At 27.8% G+C, this 23,671-nt stretch overlaps 2 protein-coding genes and 1 long non-coding RNA gene across 4 annotated transcripts in view; 2 read left to right on the top strand and 1 right to left on the bottom strand.

Moving 5' to 3' along the window:
- The window catches only part of LOC103579817 (uncharacterized), a 73,700-nt gene extending 73,244 nt beyond the window's left edge, over positions 1–456 (top strand). Inside the window, exon 4 of the long non-coding RNA XR_008403873.1 lies at positions 70–456. This is a non-coding gene — a long non-coding RNA (uncharacterized LOC103579817). The remainder of the gene's footprint in view (positions 1–69) is intronic.
- Positions 457–2,086: 1,630 nt separating this feature from the next.
- Positions 2,087–4,255, bottom strand: LOC103579812 (mannose-1-phosphate guanyltransferase alpha-A). Its single transcript, XM_008561348.2, has 4 exons — positions 4,092–4,255; positions 3,456–4,026; positions 3,112–3,385; positions 2,087–2,618 (listed from the first exon to the last, which is right to left on the bottom strand). Exons 1-4 carry the CDS (start codon positions 4,129–4,131, stop codon positions 2,253–2,255), a joined length of 1,251 nt encoding a protein of 416 aa, XP_008559570.1. The 5' UTR covers positions 4,132–4,255; the 3' UTR covers positions 2,087–2,252.
- Positions 4,256–6,303: 2,048 nt separating this feature from the next.
- LOC103579810 (V-type proton ATPase subunit C) lies at positions 6,304–22,693 on the top strand. 2 transcript variants are annotated; one of them, XM_008561346.3, is made up of 6 exons: positions 6,304–6,475; positions 7,863–8,176; positions 19,603–19,789; positions 20,530–20,982; positions 21,050–21,191; positions 22,300–22,690. In XM_008561346.3, exons 2-6 carry the CDS (start codon positions 7,891–7,893, stop codon positions 22,393–22,395), a joined length of 1,164 nt encoding a protein of 387 aa, XP_008559568.1. In that variant the 5' UTR covers positions 6,304–6,475; positions 7,863–7,890; the 3' UTR covers positions 22,396–22,690. The 2 variants fall into 2 exon arrangements, with proteins under 2 accessions (XP_008559568.1, XP_008559569.1); XM_008561347.3 differs by lacking the exon at positions 6,304–6,475 and adding an exon at positions 7,222–7,291 and having other exon boundaries at positions 22,300–22,693.
- Positions 22,694–23,671: the final 978 nt, after the last annotated feature.

Raw genomic sequence — 23,671 nt, 5'->3', positions numbered from 1 at the left:
TATTTAAAATAATATATAAATATATATATGGATATATATATATATATATATATATATATTTTTAAAAAGGAATGAAAAGCTAAAGACACGGATGAGAAAAGAATTCGCGCTACCTGTTGATCTTGCTGGTGTGTGTTGGTGTGTGTTTACACATTGGGGATGTACTGATGTTGGTGAGATACTACTGGGGAGGGGGTTGAAAGGTGTGCTGATGAATAAGTAGGGGCTATGAGGAATTTTGTGAGAAAAAGAGAGAAACCCGACTGCAGAGACTCAGGTGAGGAATTTTGTTATTTTATCCTCCTACGATAAATACGCCTTAAGCTAAAATGTCCTTTTTAAATCCAGGTGCATGTCCTGAATGGAATTTACATGTAAAAATTTTTATTTTTAAATAGAAAATTTTTTTTTGTTTCGGAAAAATCGAAAATGTTTTTGCTTTAAATAGAAACTTAATTTTATTTTATTGAATAATAATTGAAGTTAATGATAAAATAGAGATATGTCTTCAAATATTAATTTATGAGAATATTTTTTATAGAAAATTCAACTCTATTTTTTTATTTCTATACATTTTTTTTGTATCCTTAATAGTTCAGAAGGAATTTGAATCATAAGTTTGAAATTGAGAAATTATAGGCAAATAAATGAAGTAGATAAGTTGAATCTTGTAAAGCGAGACAATAAAATTGAGTATTTATAAATTGTAGATCATTAAATAGACGAATGATTTAACGTTAAATAATCTGGAAGGCAGGCGAATTTATCCTGCGCTCATGTTTTAGAGATCAGAGCCAATCGTCGGCTTTTGAAATCATCCGGGATGACTTTATATATTTTTCGAGTCCTTTGCAATAGACAGAGATTTATTTAAATCGAAGCATCAACAACAGCTCGGACAGTGCCAGTGTCTTGAATCAGTTGTTCCTCGGATGTTGAGAGCAGCCTAAAGATTAAACGATAACTAGAGACATATTCTATGAGTTCCCGATATCCGAAGATCGTCTTGACTTTAAGTGGATTTATTTTTCTACGCATGTTGAGATTTCAAACTTTAAACGAAGCTTACTTAGTCGTTGTTTGAAATAATAATAATTAAACAATCCGCGGTCAGTTGTAATCAATGAGGGTTACAGAGACTCTAGTCAGTCCATATTCCTTTTTGATCACAAATTTATCTCTATCATCTTCTATTTATAACTAATTCAACAATAAGAAGTTTATTATTTTTTTAAATTAAGGACATTCTCAGGCAGTGCCCCCTCACTTTTTAAAAATATGCAATGACTTTCAACTGTCATAACCGTATTAAAATGTTATTACTTAATTAAAAAAAAAAAAAAAAAATTAAAACCTTAATTGAAAAAGAGACAACGTAGTCGTGATTTCACCGAGATATAGAATTAAAAAAGAAAATTACTTGCAGTTGCTAGCAATCAGGTGTTAAACGAAATGTGTTGAATAAATTTTAGCCTATAGAATTTGAAAATTCTAATTATACAATTGCCATGAAGATTTTACTGAAATTTCTTTGACAAATTTCGTTCAACTCCCAATTGATATCAACTGCGTGTAATTTTTTTTTTAATTTATATCTCAGCGAAATTGTTTTTTTTTTCAATTAATGGTTTCATTTTCTTTTAATTAATTGATTATGACAGTTAAAAATCATTGGAATTTTTAAAAAATTGGGGAGTATTGTGTGAGAATGACTTTAACAGAACTGAATAGTGATCTACATCGCGTAATTATGTATTTATCAAAACTACTAAAAATTCAGACGATTATGTATCAACACTCGGATTTAAAAATTCATAAAAGAAAATAATGCATTATGCTTTCAAAAAGTATCAAAAATTTCGCGTTAAAAGAGTATCAACAACGATAAGTTATCATAAAGTCCCTGAGTAATTAATTTTTTAATTAATTTCTTAAAAGCCAATTACCGGTGTTTTGTATCCGGTTTAAATATATCCATGTGGGCACTTAAACTTAAAGAAATTCGATTGCTAGCATTAACTTTTAACTGCGTCATCTATCAGAAAATTTTTGTAAACTTTGAAGTAATAATAAAAAAAAACGTAGTTTGTAAATTGTAAATAATTATTCTTTATACAATATGTAAAAATTACAAATTAATATCAAATATCATACATTATTGCACATTAAAAAAATATCATATATGTATATAAATTTATCTTCCATTTAGTCTCCGTTTAGTCTTTTTGATTATCGATTTTTAAAAAAATATCTCACAAAATAATTTCGTTTTTGAAATTTTTCGTGAGCTCTTTGTGCGGCAAGACAATAGAGTTCAATAGAATTTTTTCGGGAGCCAAGTGCACACTCGTACCGAGAATCGACACAGAGGGGTTTAGCTTTCCGTTGATATTGAACAGGGGAGGGTTTTCCATTTTAGCGAAAGGTTTGTTGGGATTTGGATCGCAGGGAGTACCTTCTACACGTGACCACTCTCCTATAATACTACCTCGTCCTATAATACTGTGTAGTACCATCGAATGTGCTTGTATTTGTGCGTCCTCAAGTACTATCGACTCACGTATTCTTACTCCCGCTGATATTTTTGCGTTTGGTCCGATGCTGACATTCGGTCCCAACTGTAATTTAAAAATTAATGTCAACTTCGTTTTAATTATTTTATTTTGTTTAGAATGAGTACCCACATCTCCATATTCCGATAAAAAAAAATTTCAGAAAAATTTTCAACAAATTTTTTTTTTTTCAATATCAGATTATTCTATATCATTGAATTCTCTTTGAAACGAGTACCCACATCACTATATTTCAATAGAAAAAAAACTCCCAGAAATTAAAGAATTTAAAAAAAAATTTTTCACATACACGGAAAAAAAAGAACTAATACTGCGACGGGATATGACTCTTTGGCAGCTACAGGACTTCGTTCTGTTACAGTTACAGGACTTGCTCTGTAGTATTCAAAAGATCAGTCTTGTTGCAGTCATAGATTATTCCTGTTGCAGCAACAGTTCTTTTTTTTGTGTAATTATAATTATATTCTTATCAAGCACTCAATTTTCTCTGGAAAGAATACCCATAAATCCAAAAAAAAAAATCTCCAACAAAACTTACCACCGCTGTCCTGTCAACAGCAGCCGTTGGATGAATAGAAACGTCTCCAAGGATTTTGCAGACTCCATTAACTGCCGGGACCAATCTCTCTGGTTTTTTGGACCTATACAAATTCAAATAATGTCTATTCGCATAGATCGCTGCCCCTGCGGTCTTGACCTGCGACCACCAGTTGCTCGTCTGCGAGGCAAACAATTTCCCCGTGCCCGCTAACCGCGTCAGAATGTCTTGCTCCAGCGAGATGTGAGCTGGATCCTTTCCATTGCTATTGAGCCTAAAAAAAGCCAACAAAAAATTTATTCATACGGAAAACCTTTCAAGATCAACTCCAAAAAAATTCTCACATAAATTTATCCTGGTGTGAATAGAAAACGTCACTCATTATTTGAAAAATATCAACACTAGCCAAATAAATCCCGCAATTAATTATCGTCGACACAAAAGTCGAAGGTTTCTCTACATAATGAATGATCGAATTATTTTTACCCAGCACTAGACAGCCGTAATTTAATGACTGCAGTCTAGTTGCCTCAGTAGTTAATACTGTCAGACTGGCATCAGTTTCCTTAAAATCATCAATCATTTTTTCAAGTGGAAAATCCGCGCAAACGTCTCCATTTATTATAAAAAAACCTTCTGGACTCCCGGCTCTGATCTGGTCCCGGAAGTGGTACATCCCGCCGGCAGTACCCAAGGCAGTGAATTCTTGCAAGTATCTTATGCTTATTCCATGAGTATTTATCATCTCCTGGACAAAATTTACTAGCTCTTGGGCATTATAAGAACCGATTATCAAAATTTCGGTCAAATTTTTAACTTTTACCAATGATTCGATGTGATGTTGAATCATCGGCAATCCCGCAATTGGAAATAATGGTTTCGGTATGTCAAGAGACAATGGACGAAATCTTGTCCCTAAAAAATAATTATTTAGGTACTGATCAATACAAATAAAAATGGATTTAAAAGATAAAATTTACCTTTTAGCGGTCCGCCGATCAAAATCACGGCTTTCAACATTTTTTCCGAAGTTAATTTGATATTTCTAAGTAAATACTCTCGTTATCGAAATATGTCTAATTAAGAACGTACGAAATTAAATATTGACACGTAATATTATTTTGTTGTTTATGATTTTTCAAAGCCGGCAGATGGAATAAGTGAATTGTTCTGATGACATTTTTTTGGTGGGGTCTAGAGTTTCGGGTGGTGGCCTGATAAAAGACCGAAATCAAAACCAGAAGATATTATCAGCGAAGAATGATCATGAAATTTAGGGATTGGGTACTAGATGACTCTACATGACTAAGCCAGAGTGCGTGGGAGGTCGCAATAAATATAGCTTGCAAAAATCTTTTTATTTTCAGATTTAATCCTTCAAAGTTTTTATTTTATGCAGTGTTCCCTAAAAGGCCGACTATTGATGACCCTGAAGTTAGTAGACAATTCAAAATTTGGGAATTTATTTTTCAGCAAATCAATTGAAAAAAAAAAAAAAAAAAAAAAAAAAAACTAAACTAAAAAATGCACACATAGAAAATTAAAAAAAAGCTATAGGTGCAATTTTTGATTTTTTTTTTTTTGCAATTTGTAGTTTTTAAAAAATTCCAAAAATTATTAGACGTCGGCTAACTTTAGTATCATTAACTATTAACAATCCTGAGAAATTGTGTTATTTTCTCTTTTAAGATGAATCAGTGAAATTTCACTGGTTCGTTTTAAGAGAGTTGAGATTAAATTTTTAAAAGTCTATCGCAATTATAAATCTATGAAAATTAGACCCTTGCACAATATAAAGATTTTTTGTCCTTTATAGGGTCCCCTAAGAGGAAAAATGATAAAAAATAAATTATTTATTTCAAAATTGCATCCTTCACATTTCTTCGGAATCGCAATTTTAAAAAAAGAAAAGAGCCAACTTTGAGTCCCGCTAACTTTGTTTTTATTAGGAATAACCCCACAAAACAAACATTTTTTGTTTTCCAAAGTGCTCTCTACAAGGAAAAATCATAAAAAGTCAAAAAAATTATTTTATTGTGAGATCGAATCTTCAAAAGTCCATCGCAATTGCATACCTGAGGAAATTAAATTTATTCGCTTATAAACGCTATTTAAACGTTCTTATTGGAAATTACATAATATACACATTTATTGTTCTTTATATTGTCCCCTACAAGGTAAAACTCTAGAAAAATATCCTAATAGGACAGTTTGCTTAGCAAAAGTTAACATTACAAAAGCTTCCTTGAAGTTTTCGTCAAATGTCCGTTCGGGATTTTCTGTTTTTGACGACAATTTGTATACAACTTGCTATACAATTTGATGTAAATATACTACCCGAATTAGAATGCAAATTCACTTCGACACTTGAATACAGATTGTCCTCAAAAACGGAAAAGCCCGAAGTTGACGGACATTTGACGAAAAATTCAAGGAAACTTTTATTTGGGTTTTTTTCTACTAAAAAAAGTTACCTCTGAATTGAGCAAAAATTAACCGCAAATTTTTCTTTTCAACTTTTGCTGTCAAATTGTCGGCAAATTTAGGTAGCAAATTAAAGTAATTTCAATTGTCAAATTACTGTCAATTTCAAGCTAAAATAGCTATTAGGGTAAAAACAAATTTTATTTTATTTCAATATTTAGTTCTCCAAATTTCTTTGAAATCGCAACTTTATGAAAAAAGAGCTTATATACTTTGAGTCTTGATAACTTTGTTCTTACTATGAACAACCCAACAAAACAGAAATATTTTTTGTTTTTTAAAGTGCCCGTATTTATTACGAATCATAAAAAATTTCTGTTAACTGTCACAGTATTTAGATAAAATCAAAACCTCGGGGGTTCAAAACTTCTGAAACTTCAAAGTTCGGCCAATTTACCCCACAAGTATTTTATTTAAATCATTTTCATATTTAAAAACATCAACATCTCAATTTCCATTAGATGAAGATCATTCTCATCATTTTCTTTTCATTCCTCATTAACCAAACCCGCGAAATTTAAAAATTTTTTAACTTCAATTTTTTCCCGCCGCGCCTCTAGTTTAAAATTCTCTCCGCCCTCTATCCGCAATCTTCATAATTACTAATCAACTTCCTAGACGTGTTCCCTAGAGCTCCAAAGCTCCCTAGTCTAGTTTCTAGTGACAATCGATCACCTCATCCTCATCAGCTGGTAAAAAAAATCTGTCCAACGTTAAGACCAGAGTTACAAGTCTTAGCTTAGCCCCTGGGCGGGTCGTGAAAACAACAGAACAGACATCACGTGAATTTACGATGGTTTCATTACAATTAACTCACTCAATATAGTTTATCCATCACTTCAGATTACAATTGTCTCAACAAATTAACCAACTGGACCAAGTAAATACTCAATATTATTATCACTATTATAATTATTCATAATTATTATTGTTAATATTATTATCATTATTTTAATCCTTACCAATAAATATTTAAATATTTCTAATCCACTAAAAATGACGCAGGCCATTTTTTTTTTATTTTTTTTAAATTCAATTTATTTTGTCTTTTTTTAAATTTAGTGGCGGGTTTATTTGAATCGACACCGAGTTTTTAAAAATTTCTAAATATTTACTCCATTTAAACCAGAGTTTAAATTGTACATTGAATAGGTATTGATTTTTTTTTTACTCAAGGAAAGTTAAGACAGGCGCCACATAGACAATATCAGACCTTCGTTTGTTGGACATATTCATATTATATATTTATTTTATTTTTATTGTCTACTGCAGGAAAAGAATTAACCCAAGGTTGAAGTTTATAATTATTAAATTATAAATTTTTGTCAATGTTATTGTTATTATTATTATAATAATTATTATTATTTTAAGTTGTGGTTGTATTATTGTTGTAAGTGTCAGTTTGTATATATGCGTTTTATTTTTAATTGTCATTAGTCTAGACCGAAGTCGTTTTGTCATATTGATCAGTAAATTATGCGCGCCACTTATTAATTCTTGATCACGTGGATTATATTGCTTACGTAATTGCTCACGAGGAAAGCCACACCCCCGTAATTTTAAATTATTTTTTTTTTATTACAAACTCAAATTTTAGTGAATTATTTTTAGGGAGAGGAGGGGGAGGTTCGAAATGTCTGCTGGGTTGAAGAGGAGAAAAGTTGCGGAGAATGAGTACCCACATCGATATACTTCGGTTAGATATAAATGTCATATGCTTTGAATTTTTTGGGACTGGGGTATAGGAAATTTTTTTTAGTCACTTTGAATATTTTGATGAATTTTCTGATAAAATGAATCGTAAAATGACTAATATTTTTATACTTAATCGAATTCTGATGAAAAAAATTATACTTTGATTTTATTTCAACAATTTTATATATTTTATTAAAATTTTTTTTTGTACTTTTTGTCGTTTTTTTTTGTGAAAGTCATGATTATTTCCTTTAAAATAAATACCCACAACTCTATATTTAAAAACAAATTTTTTTTTTCAAAATTTTAGGAACCAAAATTTTTTAAATCAAAATATATTGATGTGAGTACTCTTTCTACTGGAAATTTTATTATTCATACTCTGGTCATAATTATTTTACAAGGAAAAAAAAAAAAAGAAAAAGTTCATTCAACTTTTTCACAATGTAAAATCCAAAAGAATTTTTTTTTATTCCTCAAAATTTTCTTGTAATCTAGATGATTTCCCAAAAAACGAGTACATACATGACCACCTTGAGCCGTAACTTTAACTAACTTCCTTTATTTTTCAGATTGAATTTTAAAAAATCCTGAATTAAGATGACGGAATACTGGTTAATATCAGCCCCGGGCGACAAGACCTGCCAGCAAACATGGGAAACGATGAACAACTTGACATCGAAACAGAATTCGCTGTCTGCGAATTACAAATTCCATATCCCGGACCTCAAGGTCGGGACACTGGATCAGTTAGTCGGGTTGTCGGACGACTTGGGCAAGCTGGACACCTTCGTCGAGCAGGTAACACGTAAAGTTGCCGTCTACTTGGGTGAAGTACTTGAAGATCAGCGAGACAAACTTCACGAAAATCTTATGGCTAACAATAGTAAGTTTTTTATTATTTTTTTTTATTTTCTCTAATCATATTAAAAAACTATAGTATTTTTTTTATTCATTAATCAAGGATTTAAAAATAAACAAATTCATTTTTTTTTAATTTTATAATTGAGGTAACAGACCCAATACCCAGAATTTATTTCTGTTGTCTGTAGTGACGCAAGTCCGAATTTCGGTTCTTCTAAAAATTTTTAATGCCAATTATCTTATTAACTAATTTTTCGCAGGGTAATTATTGCCCGTCAGGATATAATAAATCAATAACTTAAAATAACGTTTTTTAAAAATTTCACTGAATTAAACTTTTGCATAAAATTGTCCTACTATCAAATATTTGAATACTCGATAAAGAAAATTTTAGTATATTTTAAATTACTACTTAAAACAGCGGGTATTGATATAGGTTTTTAATTTATAATGTTCGCTTGTAAGCAGTACCAGCTTGAATTATTTAAACATTTAATTGATTAATATCATGGTGGCCACACTGAGAGAACAATTTATTTGAACCAAATAAATAGATTTATTTGACTGAGCAAAATTATTTATTTCATTTAAATATATATTTGTTTATAGTTAAAAATTTTTAAATAAAGATTTGTTAACTATATAAAAATCAATATTTCATTCAAATGAACCATATCTTTGTCTCAAATAAATACTAATTGGGTCCATTCAAATATGAGAATTATATGCCTGAAACAAATCTTATTTGGCTCAAAGAAATTGTTCTTTCAGTGCAAATTTCTGGAAATGTTAGGGAATTATAAGTATACTGGAAAAATGAGGGAAGAGTTAGGGAATTTTGTTACAAAGCTGGAAAAATTTTATTTTTTTTTTGACTGAAAAAATTCGATAAATTTTCATTTTTTTTCAAAACTGTTCAAAAAGTGGCGCGGTGCGAATGCGATCGTAAGACCGTCTTGATAAAAAATTAGTAGAAATTGATTTCAATAGCGAAAAAATGAAGCAGTAATAATTAAAAAAGCTGCTAGAAAAAAAAATCTTCGTAGAAACCAATCGTCAGGATTTCAAGCTATTAACATGCATATTAACAAGTTAAAAAACTAAAAACATCAAAAGTATACATAAGCATTGATCTAATAAGTTTCACTATATTTATTATTCGCGTACTTGATTAATATTTTATTAACATTCTATAAAATGTTCTTATTTATGAAATTTATTCTAGTAAAAATGAAAAATTTATTTATGTTTTATTACAGAGTAAATTAAATAAAAAGATAGACTTAAAATCAAAAATAAAAAATTGTTTATTTCATTAATAAAAAAAGCCTATGAACATGACAAATAATAAAATAAAGTTTTGTTTAACGACAACGGTTGATTATTTATTGAGCTGACTTATACCATTTTATTTAGAACTAAACAAATATTTCCAATGATTAAATATTACTACATATGGAATACCTGGAAAAGTAAAGGAATTTCAGTTTCAAAAATCTGTGGTCACCATTAATATACAAATTTATATTTTTAAGTTTGAATTCAGATTTTCGCTGAAGTATAGGAGATATGATAAACTTTTAAATAAAGATAATAGCTAAGCTACTAGAAATATGATGAAAATGTATGACGATATTTTTGCAGAGTTCATGTTCATTATTAATTACTGTTCTAAATATTGGGCCTGTTATTTTAATTAGAATTGAACATTAAAAAAAAAAAATTTGTAGCATAATATATTTTAAATCCTTCATTTGACTGTTAATTAATAATTCATTTATTGTGTATGGTGTTAAAAAAACAATTATTATTAATTGTTTGAATTAGAAATATTTTTTTTTTGTTACTAATTAATAATTTTAACTTAAAAAAAAAATAAATAAATTACACACAAAATACTAAACACAACACAATACATGCACACTAATTGATTATTTTTTAAAGTTTGGTTTACTAAGAAACTTAATTAATAATTAATTACCTTGATATTTAATTAAGTCACTGTCACTCAATTATTCACTTACATTTTTTTTTAAATTATGTTGTTTTTTCCGTTAAAAAAGTTTCATTTCTTTTTTTAATTTTGAAAATTGGAATAGCTGTAACTTGGAATTAAATTCTCTAAGTGAGATGAAAAAAATTTCTTTTTGTTATACTCGCTTCACAGGTTCAACTTTTGAGCGCTGGGTGGCGTCCGTAAAGGGACTCTTTTTTAGAGACTACTATAACGTCATTTTTTACGGCCTAGGCCGTGAAGTTTTACCCCCTCCTTCTTTTTACTAACTTTTCGTATACACCCAATCGAAATTGAGAGAGATCGTAAAAAAAAAAGTCGCATTCTAGTGTACTGACCAATGAATTTGAGTAACGTTTAACTTAGTTCCTATTGAGTGGCGCTAATTATTTCTCTGCTGGCAATTTATTACGAAGCGGACCTAATGTTAATAAAATAATAACCACGCCATTTTATTAACCATAAATACACGATACAAGTAAATTATCAGCGTATATTTTTAAAGCAAGTAATACAAATTAGTCAAATATTTGTTTAAGAGATATCTATATTCACCTATGAGTGTGAATGTAGCAGACATCAGACAAATTTAAAATTACAAATAAATAGAATAAATAATTAAAAAATTAATATTTATAATAAATGCACGTATTAATATTTGAATTTTTTAAATGTACATGTTTTAAAATTTAAATTTATTAATTATTTACTCTATTTATTAATAATTTAAAATTTGTCTAAAGTCTGCTACATTCACACTCATGTTCACCTACAAGTGATTGAATGAAAAAAAAAAAAAAAAAAAAATGTCATTATTTGCCTCCTATCCCTCAAAAGTTAAACTTATGGAGCGATCATAACGAAAAATATTGTACGTCATTTGGCCGTTTAGTGGCGATTTTGACAACGACTTTTTTTCGATATTCGCTTTAATGTTAGTGACGTGAATGTTCGAAAACGAGCGTAAATTTCTGTCCTCGGCTACGCCTTGGACGTTACAATTACGCCCGTTTCAAACTTTCCCGCCACAAACCTTAAGCTCATATCAAAATATCGTCGCTGTCAGAAAACTGCCACTTTACGGCCTCATGACGTAAATATCTATTTAAAGCTTCTAGTATGTTTTAAACTAGATCTGTTGGGACACTTTTTTTTTTTTATTAAAAGGAGCAAAATTGGCCACGAGAAAAAAAAATTTAGAAATTTTAATTAAACAGTTTGACCTCAAAAAAAAAAATAAATTAGTAGTATGTTATATACCTAGGCCAGTAAAATAAGAAAAGTCTCAGATGACAAGTAATTGTTGGCCGAGGCTGACAAACATGTGATCCGAGGCTTTATTTTTACTGCCCAAAGTGAGTATACTATTTTTCTGCTCGAAGAAGCCGGAAAGTGACAACTTCGTTTAGTGCAGCGGCCAAAAAGTTGATACTTTCCGGTTGGAAGGCAGGAAAAAATAAAAATTAAAATTTCAAAAACAAGCTTAAAAATAAAATTATGATAATTTTATTTTAAAATAATTAATGGGTAGAGAATATGGAATTTGATATAATTTATGAAAGCGAAATTTTGATTTCGAGTTAAAAAAAAAAAATTAATTTTTATGACATCAGCTTAAATTACCTTGTTTCTGACTGGCTGTCGACATTGGAACTTTAAGCCTACGGCTCGGGCAGCCGGTTTCGCCCTGGCCTGAAATCGTTTTGTTTTATCCCTTGTCTTACAATGTACTATTTATAAAAAATTAATTTTTTTGAGGTAAAAAAATGAAATATTCATCGAAATAGAGAGTTGAAGATCTAACGATAGAAATTGTTTCGTTACACAATTACAATTTGAACCCAAGTTACAGTAATATGAACTCCAGTAATTTAATTTTATTATTTAAATGAATTTAAAATTCCAAATCCACGCATTTTTGTTTTATTCCATATTATTATTTACGTCATCAATAATTATAATTTACTTAATTTGTATCATAAACAAATGTAGAAGTTAATTTATTTATTATAACTAATAATAACAGTAATTATTATTTTAAACAGATTTATGAATGAAAACGAAATTATCATGAAAAAGTAATTAAATGAATATTTTAATTATTCTAAATTAAACTAATAAATCTGTTTAAAATTAATGAACAAAAAATATTTGTGTGTGTAGTCAAAAAGAAAGATAAACATAATAATAATAATTGTAGGGCTTGTTATATATTTTATTTTATTTATTTATTTATTTATTTATTTTGGTTTTTTTTCTTTAAGCTTTGCTTACTTTTTTATTTTATATCAGGTGGAAAAATATTTAAATTATATGATTTTACTTTATGATATTCGAATATAGGAAATGAAAATATGGATGTATATAATTAAGGGCTTTAGAAAATAAAATAAACGCAGATGATTCGAGTCTTGTAAAGCGAGACAATAAAATTAAGTATTTATAAATTGTAGATCATTAAATAGACGAATGATTAAACGTTAAATAATCTGGAAGGCAGGCGAATTTATCCTGCGCTCATATTTTAGAGATCAGAGCCAATCGTCGGCTTTTCAAATCATCTGGGATGACTTTATATATTTTTCGAGTCCTTTGCAATAGACAGAGATTTATTTAAATCGAAGCATCAACAACAGCTCGGACAGTGCCAGTGTCTTGAATCAGTTGTTCCTCGGACGTTGAGAGCAGCCTAAAGATTAAACGATAACTAGAGACATATTCTATGAGTTCCCGATATCCGAAGATCGTCTTGACTTTAAGTGGATTTATTTTTCTACGCTTGTTGAGATTTCAAATTTTAAACGAAGCTTACTTAGTCGTTGTTTGAAATAATAATAATTAAACAATCCGCGGTCAGTTGTAATCAATGAGGGTTACAGAGACTCTAGTCAGTCCATATTCCTTTTTGATCAAAAATTTATCTCTATCATCTTCTATTTATAACTAATTCAACAATAAAAAGTTTATTATTTTTTTTAATTAAGGACATTCTCAGGCAGTGCTTCCTCACTTTTTAAAAATATGCAATGACTTTCAACTGTCATAACCGTATTAAAATGTTATTACTTAATTAAAAAAAAAAAGAAATTAAAACCTTAATTGGAAAAGAGACAACGTAATCGTAATTTCACCGAGATATGGAGTTAAAAAAGAAAATTACTTGCAGTTGTTAGCAATCAGGTGTTAAACAAAATGTGTTAAATAAATTTTAGCCTATAGAATTTGAAAATTCCAATTATACAATTGCGATGAAGATTTTACTGAAATTTCTTTGACAAATTTCGTTCAACTCCCAATTGATATCAACTGCGTGTAATTTTTTTTTTAATTTATATCTCAGCGAAATTGTTTTTTTTTTTTTTTTTTTTTTTTTTTTTTTTTTTTTTTTTTTTTTTTTTTTTTTTTTCAATTAATGGTTTTATTTTCTTTTAATTAATTGATTATGACAGTTAAAAATCATTGGAATTTTTAAAAAATTGGGGAGCACTGTGTGAGAATGACTTTAACAGAACTGAATAGTGATCTACATCGCGTAATTATGTATTTATCAAAACTACTTAAAATTCAGACGATTATGTATCAACACTCGAATTTAAAAATTCATAAAAGAAAATAATGCATTATATTTTCAAAAAGTATCAAAAATTTCGCGTTATATTTAATTCTCTTTAAAACGATATGTCCATCCATTTTTTAATTTATGTCATTCTTATAATTAAAGCAATTATAATATACTAAAGAGTACTAAAATTTTTCCACCTGTAATTCATTATTTTTTAAACTTTATTATTATTATTATTATTATTATTATTATTATTATTATTTTTATTTAATTTTTTGACCACATTAACCCTTTTCTCCCTCATATATTTTAATTATACCCTATCTATCTATACTAATATTTAATATAATTTATGTAATCGAACATAAATGCTCGTACACGCGCACAGCCGTACAAAAATATAAAATTTTAATTATAATTAATTTATAATTAATTCACTAAATTAAAATTCAGCTTATTTCAAATGCTATTGTTGATTAATTAATTATTAAATTGGTAAATTAATTAATTGACATGAATTTCAAAACACTAACAAATAATTTTAAATTGTGAAAAATTTTTATCAGGACACAAAATAATTTTAAATGAAATAATTGGAGTAAATTATTTCCTTTAAATTAAGGAGTCGGTTGGGTTACTGTGGTCATCAACTCATAGTAGCCACTATTAGGTTTTTTTTATTTATTTATTATTGATTATTGATTTTTTATATTATTTATATACTCATATATATTTTATTTATTTATATATCAAATTATTAAGTTAATTGACTTGAAAACGCAAATAATATGTTATAGATTATAATACATCTATATATAAATATATATGTGTATATAAATATAATTTTTTTGTCATTTACGTTGCACAAGAAATCATTTGCAATATTTACTTATTTTTTATTCGTATTTGTTTGGTTTTTTTTTATCAGTTATTTTTTTATTATCATTTGCTCATTCTGTTTATCGTGAATTACATGAGTATTTAATAATGACAATAGTTATTCATAATTTACAATATATTTAACGAAATGAGGTGACTCTTGATTATTTTAGTGGGTTGCAATTAATGCTAATAAATTATTAAAACGAATCTGTTCTATCATTTCGCTGAGTCTCAATTGCTATTGATTTTTTTCATTTAAAATTAAAATCTGTTCTCGTCGGTTCAAGAGAACAATTCATTGTTTCGACAAATTCAACTGCTCATTGACAAATCCCCGATTTTTTGCAATTCTGATACATTATTTACTTTTACAAATTGCTAGACCGTTCATTTAAATACAAATACATTTTATAAAATAAAAATCTGTCAACAAAAGAAAGATGCCGGACTTTAAATAAAATAGAAAAAAAAAGTAAACCGTTTACTTATGTAAATACGAAGCTCATCATCACATTTATGTTTATATTTATTTAAGATAAAATTTAAAAATTGTCAAAGTCTCGCATTTATAAATCCAAAGGTTAGATTTTGTCAATAATCGGCCATTTTAGTTTCTTCAGGAGCCGGCCATTTTAGTTTGCCTTAAAGTAATAACGATTATCTCAAATAATTCACAAACTTCCTCATAAAGTCATCTCATTTTTATTTAAAGAAAAAAAAAAATGTATATACATTTATAATAATAATATTAATATTAAATACTCATCGTCATTAAGCAATAGTAGGAACTAAAAAAATAACGCGAAGCGAAAAAAACTATTGCGACCTGTTAGGTCAAACATCAATGGACGAAGAAAGCACAAGCTCCGAAGTTGGTGGGAGTATCGAGACCCCACCAAATACTCCTGTAACTCCGTCATCAAAGACACGGGAACATCACCACCATCACAACCACCACCACCACCATCACCATCACCACCATCATAACCATCACCAAGACGAGCCGAAGCTCTGGAAGGAAACGGACTCGGAACCAGCGAGCTTAGGTCAGCATCGCCACCATCATCAATCCCATAACCATTCTACCGGTTCCTACTTCCATTTTACCTCAAGCTCCACATCCCACTCCCATAACCATGATAAAAAAAAATCAATTAGTACCAGTAGCAGCGAAAATACAAAATCAACAGAGTCTTCATCAATTTATTCATGCTACCAAGTCCATTGGTGTGCTAATTCCGCTTCATCATCACCTTCACCTCCACTTTTACCACCCAACGCTACTCCAACCAGCCAAACTCCATCAGTTACCTCATCAAGCGAGGACGAGGACCGCAAGTCGGGATCTAGATACCAAATTCTACCAAAGTCGAGGAGAAAATCATCAAGACGCAAAACCCCTAAAAGTAGAAAAAAATTTTTTTCAAAATGTGATGGCAATTACGATTGCGCTGTCGGTAACGAGGACAAGAGTGACAATACCGAGGATAAAAATAGCGAAAGTGATTTTACTGAGGCTCTAAGGCAGCTCGACGACCACCATCACGGTTTTAGCTTCGATGCAGACGATGTTGATCATGATGATGATGATGATGATGATGATGATGATGATGATTTTTGTGGCATACTCTATCCAGGTACCCATCCCGACAGCCTCGACAACCGATTGGACCTATCCGTTACATTTTATCTATGATAATAACTGATAACTGTATTTATAACCTGTATTGTTATCCTGTGTCCGGTCACTCATATTTTTTTTTTATTATTGTCCTTCATAAAGCTTACGTGAAGCATACTTTTCGTTTATTAATGTTAAGTTATTTTATTATTATTTTTATCATTATTATTATTGTTATTATTATTATTACTATATATATATATATCATATATATATATTATATATATTCTTATATATAACCGGTTTTGTAAGATAACTTAATTGTTAATTGATGGTTTATTTATGATAGTAATTATTGATAAGAAGGAAGCCCAATCGACTGTCGATAAGGAACTTAATGTTTACTCCAATTATTTATGTTTTTTTTTTATTTTTTTTTTTTTTTAAATACTTATACTTTTAACTATCAGTTTTGATAATATAATTATTTTATCGTACACATTTGCACGGAGTTGGTTTTTCTGGTTTATTTTTTGTGATTTTATTCACGGAAACGCTTAAAGCTTCACTGAAGGGTATATATTTATGTATATATATATATATATATATATATATATATTTATATTTATATGTCTATATATTTGTAATGTTATTTAGGTATTGGAGGTACTGGCACTGATTGGTTTTGAATTTGTAACTGATGTTTGTAATTTATTATTTCAGGTCATTTTTAAATCAATATTTTTTTTTTCTTGCACTCCTCAAATTCGAAGCATTTAGGGGGACATTACTGTCAAATAGCCATCGTTTCGCAAAATGCTCGCATAAAGTCATTTCAATAATTCAAAGGAATAGTTGATTGTGTCCTTATTAATGATTTTTGGAAACTTTAAAGTTTAATTAATGCGATGGTCGATTTTTTTATTAAATGGAGTTGTTTATAATCAAAGAAAAATTAAGTTAAAAAGTTTATTATAGTCACGAACAATGAATCAACCTAATTCTTGTTGTAGAAGTTGTCTATCATCTTTGGAATGAACCCTATGGAATATCAGCAACCAACTCTTTCACATTTAAAAGATATCAGTAAAAATCGATGAATTTTCAGAGAAATTTATCGACTATATGCCTTTCTGTCTTTTTTTTTCACATTTACATTCGTATACATTTCACTCTGTTTTCTATATGTATACTATCTATCTATTTTATTCATGTATGTACTACTAGCGTTCCCTATAAAAAACAAACTGAACTATCAGTTTAATTATTTTTTTAAATTTACTTTGTTTTAAAGGTTAGCGATTATATTTTTATTACAACATGAGCATTTGAGGCGTGCACTTTTGGACTTTCCAAAGATTTTTTATGTTGATTGAGGGTCAGCTTTGGAGGCAAGAAGAATTTTAAATATTGGGTTGGGTGGAAAATTGATAGAAAGATTTTTTGTATTTAATGAGATATTGGCATTTTTGTCAGTATTTAAATTTTTAATATTCAAATCTGGTTTGCGAGTTCCATTAATGTCTAGACCCGAGCCGTAATCTAAAGCATACTTTGAATCTAAATGATCATTGAAAACCTAAATTAGACTTTTTAGGACATAATAATTGTAAAAGCTTGAAATGAACTAACAGATTTACAAAGGCTGCTATTCCTTACAAGTTCTTCCTTCTGTTAAGTCTAGTTACGTTCGTTTCACGATTTATGTCTTATTTAGGCCTAATTCATGCCTTCTTAAGTAGGTTCAATTCAAGCCTTTGTAAGTCTAAGTAGGTTCATTCCAAGCTTTTACAATTATTATCTATCTTAAAAAAGCTGGTGTTATGTCACCGATTATTGTCGTCATGGCAACGGTTGCTATGGAGCTAGTTGGCCATGTTTGCGGCTAACAGGGACAATAGGGATCTATGATGAATATTTTTAATAACGACTTTTTCATAAAAAGAGTGCGGAAGGTAGTTATCAAATCTCATTACAAGAAGTAAAAAATAATGGGCGTAATTTGCGTTAGTGCGCAAAAGTCTTCTAGTATCCTAAAAAGTCTAATGTAGGTTTTCGATGCTCATTTAGGTTTGAAGAATGCCTTAACTTTCGATTCGAGGAGCTTAAAATACTCATCTTACATGAAAATTCATGAGATTATTTTTAATTAGGGCATTTAATTTTCTACAAAAGAACTTGTCATCATTTGATCGGTATTTTTAACCATTTTTCCGAAATATTAAACTTTAGTATAAATGATAAATTACTAAACTGTGCACAAATTTATTCCATGGGATAAATAAATAATAAAAATCTAAAAAATAATCAGCGTCAATAAAAAAGAATTGAATGAGTATTAAAATTTGTCTTTAAATTTGGTTTGCTCTCCAAAATACAACTCACAGATGAACGAATTAAATTTTTGAAACTCCGAGCTACAAATAACGAAAACAAAAAAAATTCACATATTAATTATTTTGTTGTCGTGAACCACCAGACAAAAGGGAACTAAATCCTTGTCGAGTTATCTAACATGAACTTTTCCATCAAGTTCTCTCATCTACAAATGATAAATAAAAAAGAATAGATTTCCAAGTAGATATTTTCTGAGTCAAATAATCAGCAGTAGCAACATCCGCCCATTGTTCCCGATATCACCACTACACTTATAATTTATAATTAAAATTTTTACACCAATTCAAAACCGATCTGCTCAAAGCCTTCGATATCTAATAATAAATATATAAATAATTAGATATTTTTTTTTCTAAAAAATATAATTTTTATTATTTATCCTTAAAAAAATTTAATTTAAGTAACGATTATAATATTTATTAACACAATTACAACACACAGTAAACAATAACCATAAGTAAAAATAAAAACAAAAAAAATTTTTTAATTTTAATGTCTTGTGCATGATAATGTTTTTTTTTTCCATGCAAATGTTGCACGATAGACATTTTTTATTTATTTTTATATTAATTAAACTCAATAATTACTTAGTCGACAAATAGGAAAAAATTCCACGTATATAAATACAAAATAACAAAAAAAATTATTTTTCATTTTTGAAACTTAAGTTACAATTTATTGAATAGTTGTTTTGCTATTTTTTTCCATCACTTCCAATCATAATTGCTAATTGCTATGTCGCTTTACTTGGCTTCAAATAGACCGCTAAATTAATTAATTAATTATTTAGTGCATTAAAATAAATAAATAAAAAAAACGAGCATGTTCTTATAAATCTAACGTACTCTAGTATTTTTTTTTTATTAAAAAAAAAATAATAATAAGTAATTGCAAGTGTTTATTGAATTAATTTATTAAAAAATAAAAAATTAATAATAATTATTGTAAATATTTCTTTTTTGTAAATAATAGGTGATTTGCCGACTTACATAACACGTTTCCAATGGGATATGGCGAAATATCCGATAAAACAGTCGCTAAGAAATATTGCTGACATAATAAGCAAACAAGTTGGCCAGATAGATGCTGATTTAAAAACTAAATCTACTACATACAATAATTTGAAGGGAAGTCTCCAGAATCTTGAGAAGAAACAAACGTAAGTATTATTTATTTTAAATGTACGTGGGAGTTATTATTAGAGGTAATGGAGGCTTTTAAGACATTGTCATGACTAGAGAATTAAGTTTTGAGGAAATTTGATAGCACAGTTGAATTCGGGAGGAAATTTTCGGTAGTTGGAGTACCCACTTCGATATATTTTGTTCGAGTTCATATGCGATGGTTTATTTGCGGTTTATAATAATATCCGCGGTGCTTAATAAATTTTTAAATTCCCGCCAAGAAAATTGAAAATTTTCAAAAATTCGGGAAGTTATTGCTTCCACCCCGATTTTCAAAAATCGAATTCTCATCAGATATCGACGTTTTGAGATACTAATAAGCTATTCTGACTATTTACAAAATGGTGTCAGAGTATTTGTTTATGTGTGCGCGTATGTGTGTGTGTGTGCTCGAAAAAATTAAGATATATTTTTACTTGTCATCAAATTTCCTTTAGTTTGAGTACCCACATCAATATATTTAATCTCAATCCGAAAACAATAATATACTAATCAATTAATTAATTAATATATATAGACCATAAGCATCTTACCCAAACATATTGATGTTGGTACTCATTCTACGGGGAAATATATTAACTACACAAATATGAGATTAATTTATCTAAAAAAAAATAATTATTTAAAAAATATCTAAAGAAAATCTGCATTTGATTTCTTTAAATTACGTTGTCTTTAAATATAAATAATTATATTATTGTATTCATTTTTACAGTGGAAGTTTGTTGACTCGAAACCTCGCAGATCTTGTAAAAAAAGAACATTTTATTTTAGACAGCGAGTACTTGTCAACTTTACTTGTAATTGTACCAAAATCAAGTTTTCACGAATGGCATGCTATATATGAAAAATTAACAGACATGATTGTACCACGTAGTACACAATTAATAACTCAGGATGCCGAGTATGGTCTATTTACAGTAACATTATTTAAAAAAGTTATTGAAGAATTTAAATTACACGCACGTGAAAAAAAGTTCATTGTACGTGATTTTACATATAATGAAGAAGAATTAGCTGCTGGTAAAAATGAAATAACAAAATTAGTTACTGACAAGAAAAAACAATTTGGGCCCCTTGTTCGTTGGTTAAAAGTTAATTTTAGTGAATGTTTCTGTGCTTGGATTCACGTTAAAGCATTGCGTGTTTTTGTTGAGTCTGTTTTGAGGTAATTTATTTTATTAAATATTTTTATAATTAAGGTAATTAATTAATTTATTTATTCACTTATTTAGATATGGATTACCAGTTAATTTCCAAGCCATTTTATTACATCCCCATAAAAAATGTACAAAGCGACTACGTGATGTTTTAAACCAACTTTACGCTCACTTGGATTCTTCAGCAGCTTCCGGTGGTCATTCTGCTAATCAAGATGTATGTATTGTAATTTAATTTAATTATTTATTTTTACTATTTATAATTTTCATAAATATACACTTATCCAAAAAATTAAAGGAACAAATAAAATTTATAAATTTTTTTAGTGATTTTTGGAAGGCTGTATTTTTTTAAAAAATGGTCGTATCGACAAAAAAAACAATTTTAAGTTTTAAATCTCTAGTTTAAAGATCTCTTAGCAGAAAAAGAAAAAAATTTCGAATAAATTTAAGTTGAAATTTAATTATTTTTTTTCTCTTTACCTTACATTTACTGAGTAACTATAGCAAAAATAGGAGAAAACGCAAAAAAAAATTTTTTTTTTTTAAATAAAAAATGAGGCTTGTAGGGAATTTATTTAAGTTTCTAAAGCTGCCCACAAAATTACTGTGCGAACATTAGTTGCTGAGATATCGATAATCAAAGACAAAAGGATCCTTTTTCATTTCAAGACTGAAATCTCGGCAGCAAATTGTCGTAAAAAAAAAAAAAAAAAACAAAAAGTAAAAATTGTAGCTGAATAAATTTCCTAAATAAATCATAAATTGGTTTTCTCGAAAAAAATTTTCCCGGCCTCGTAGACCCAAAAAACGAAACCAAAATATTTAGAAAATTTTTGTCTCGAGCTATTTCTTATGATTATACAATAACCGCAGCTTAAAAAATGTTTTTGCTACCAGATCTTTAAACTAGAGATTTCAAATTTCAAATTGTTTTTTTTTTATCCTATTTTTCACGAAAATACAACCTTCCAAAAATCACCAAAAAAATTCATAAAATTTTTTCGTTCCTTTAATTTTTGGATAAGTGTATATTTCTATTCAATTAATTAAAGGGACTAAAAGAAATTCTAGAGATTTTTATAAGCTTCTATAGCACCTAAAGATTTTAATATTTATTTTAGGTTAGAAGTTATAAAAAATCTTTTTTGTAGGGCTTGAAATTCTCTACAAGAAATGTTTAATTTATTGATTCGAAATTTTCAATTTTGAATCTGTAATTTTAATTTTAAAAAAATAATTCAACTAAACCTTTAAGTCTCCTTAATTAACTACATTCATATTAGTAATATGGTGAATTAACTAATATATTTTCTGTTATTTAGAGTGTAGATATTCCGGGACTGGGTTTCGGACAGAATGAATACTTTCCATATGTTTATTACAAAATAAATGTCGATATGGTTGATAGTAAAGTTTAAGGTTACTAATTAATAATTAACTATAAATAATGATTAATTAATAATAAACAATTAAAATTTAAACTATCTAAGCAATTCAAAAAAATTATTTTAAAGTTATTGTTTCGCACAACTTTCTTTTTTTTCCGTAAAAAATTTATTTAAATAAATAAATACAGATTATTTTAAATGAAAAAATTATAAAGTATAAAAATTAACTTGTAAATAATTTGAATATAAAATTTTATTGAAACAATACAAAGTTTATTAATTAAATATTTTAAAAATTATAATTTTATTTCGACATTTTAATATCATTTCAATATTTAAAAATAAATTAATAAAAAATATAATAAATTTTTTTAATCATTAATATATTTTTTTTTCTCTAATTAAATATCGTTAATCAATCTTTGAATTAAATAAAATTTTTATCCTATAATTTAAAAACATTGAAAGCTTCTGGAGTCTAGAAAATTATTTCTACGATAAAAATCATAAGTAACTTTTTTGTAGGGTTAAAAATTTTCTACAAAAATGGTCTGATTAATTTTATCAAAATTTCTAAGTTTCAACTTGTAATTTTAGTTTTTTAAATTTTAAATTTTTAATATCAAAAGAACCATAAGAGGGCCTAGAGTTTTAATAATTGACTCTACGATAAAATTCATAAGTACCTTTTTTGTGGGCTTAAAATGCTTTACAAAAAAAGGTCTGATTCATTTTTTCAAAATTTTCAATTTTAAACCCGTACTTTTAACTCGAAAGTTTTTTAAAACAGTCGAAAAAAAAAAATTCAAAGATTAATTAACAATTTTATTTTGATTGAACAGATAGAAAAACATGATTATTAATTTGAATAATAAAAAATTAAAAACATTTGACATAAAAAAAAAAAAAAATGAAAAATTTTTTAATTCAAAGTGCATTTGCTGTTTATTATTGTTATTGAGATAATTTATAAATAAAGAAATATATATAAATATATATATATATATGTGTGTGTATATATATACATACACACACATATATATAATAAAATAATAATAATTAAGAATTGATACTAAGGAAATTGAATAAATGGAGAGTTTAAATATTTTTTTTGTGCCTCAAAGTATTGAAAATAAAAGAAAAAAATATATATATCTATATATATACAAAAATTTATTTCAAAAGCTAATCGCTTACAAATAAATTATAAAAGTATTGATCGATAATTATCATTGGTTTTGGTTTAAAGTTTATTATTTAAACAAACAAACAAGCAAACAAACAAAAATATAAATATGTAAATTGT

This window comes from Microplitis demolitor, chromosome 6, assembly GCF_026212275.2.
Source record: "Microplitis demolitor isolate Queensland-Clemson2020A chromosome 6, iyMicDemo2.1a, whole genome shotgun sequence".
Taxonomy (NCBI): domain Eukaryota; kingdom Metazoa; phylum Arthropoda; class Insecta; order Hymenoptera; family Braconidae; genus Microplitis; species Microplitis demolitor.
The sequence above is the reverse complement of the archived record's forward strand: the minus strand, read 5'-3'. Positions and strand labels throughout refer to the sequence as shown.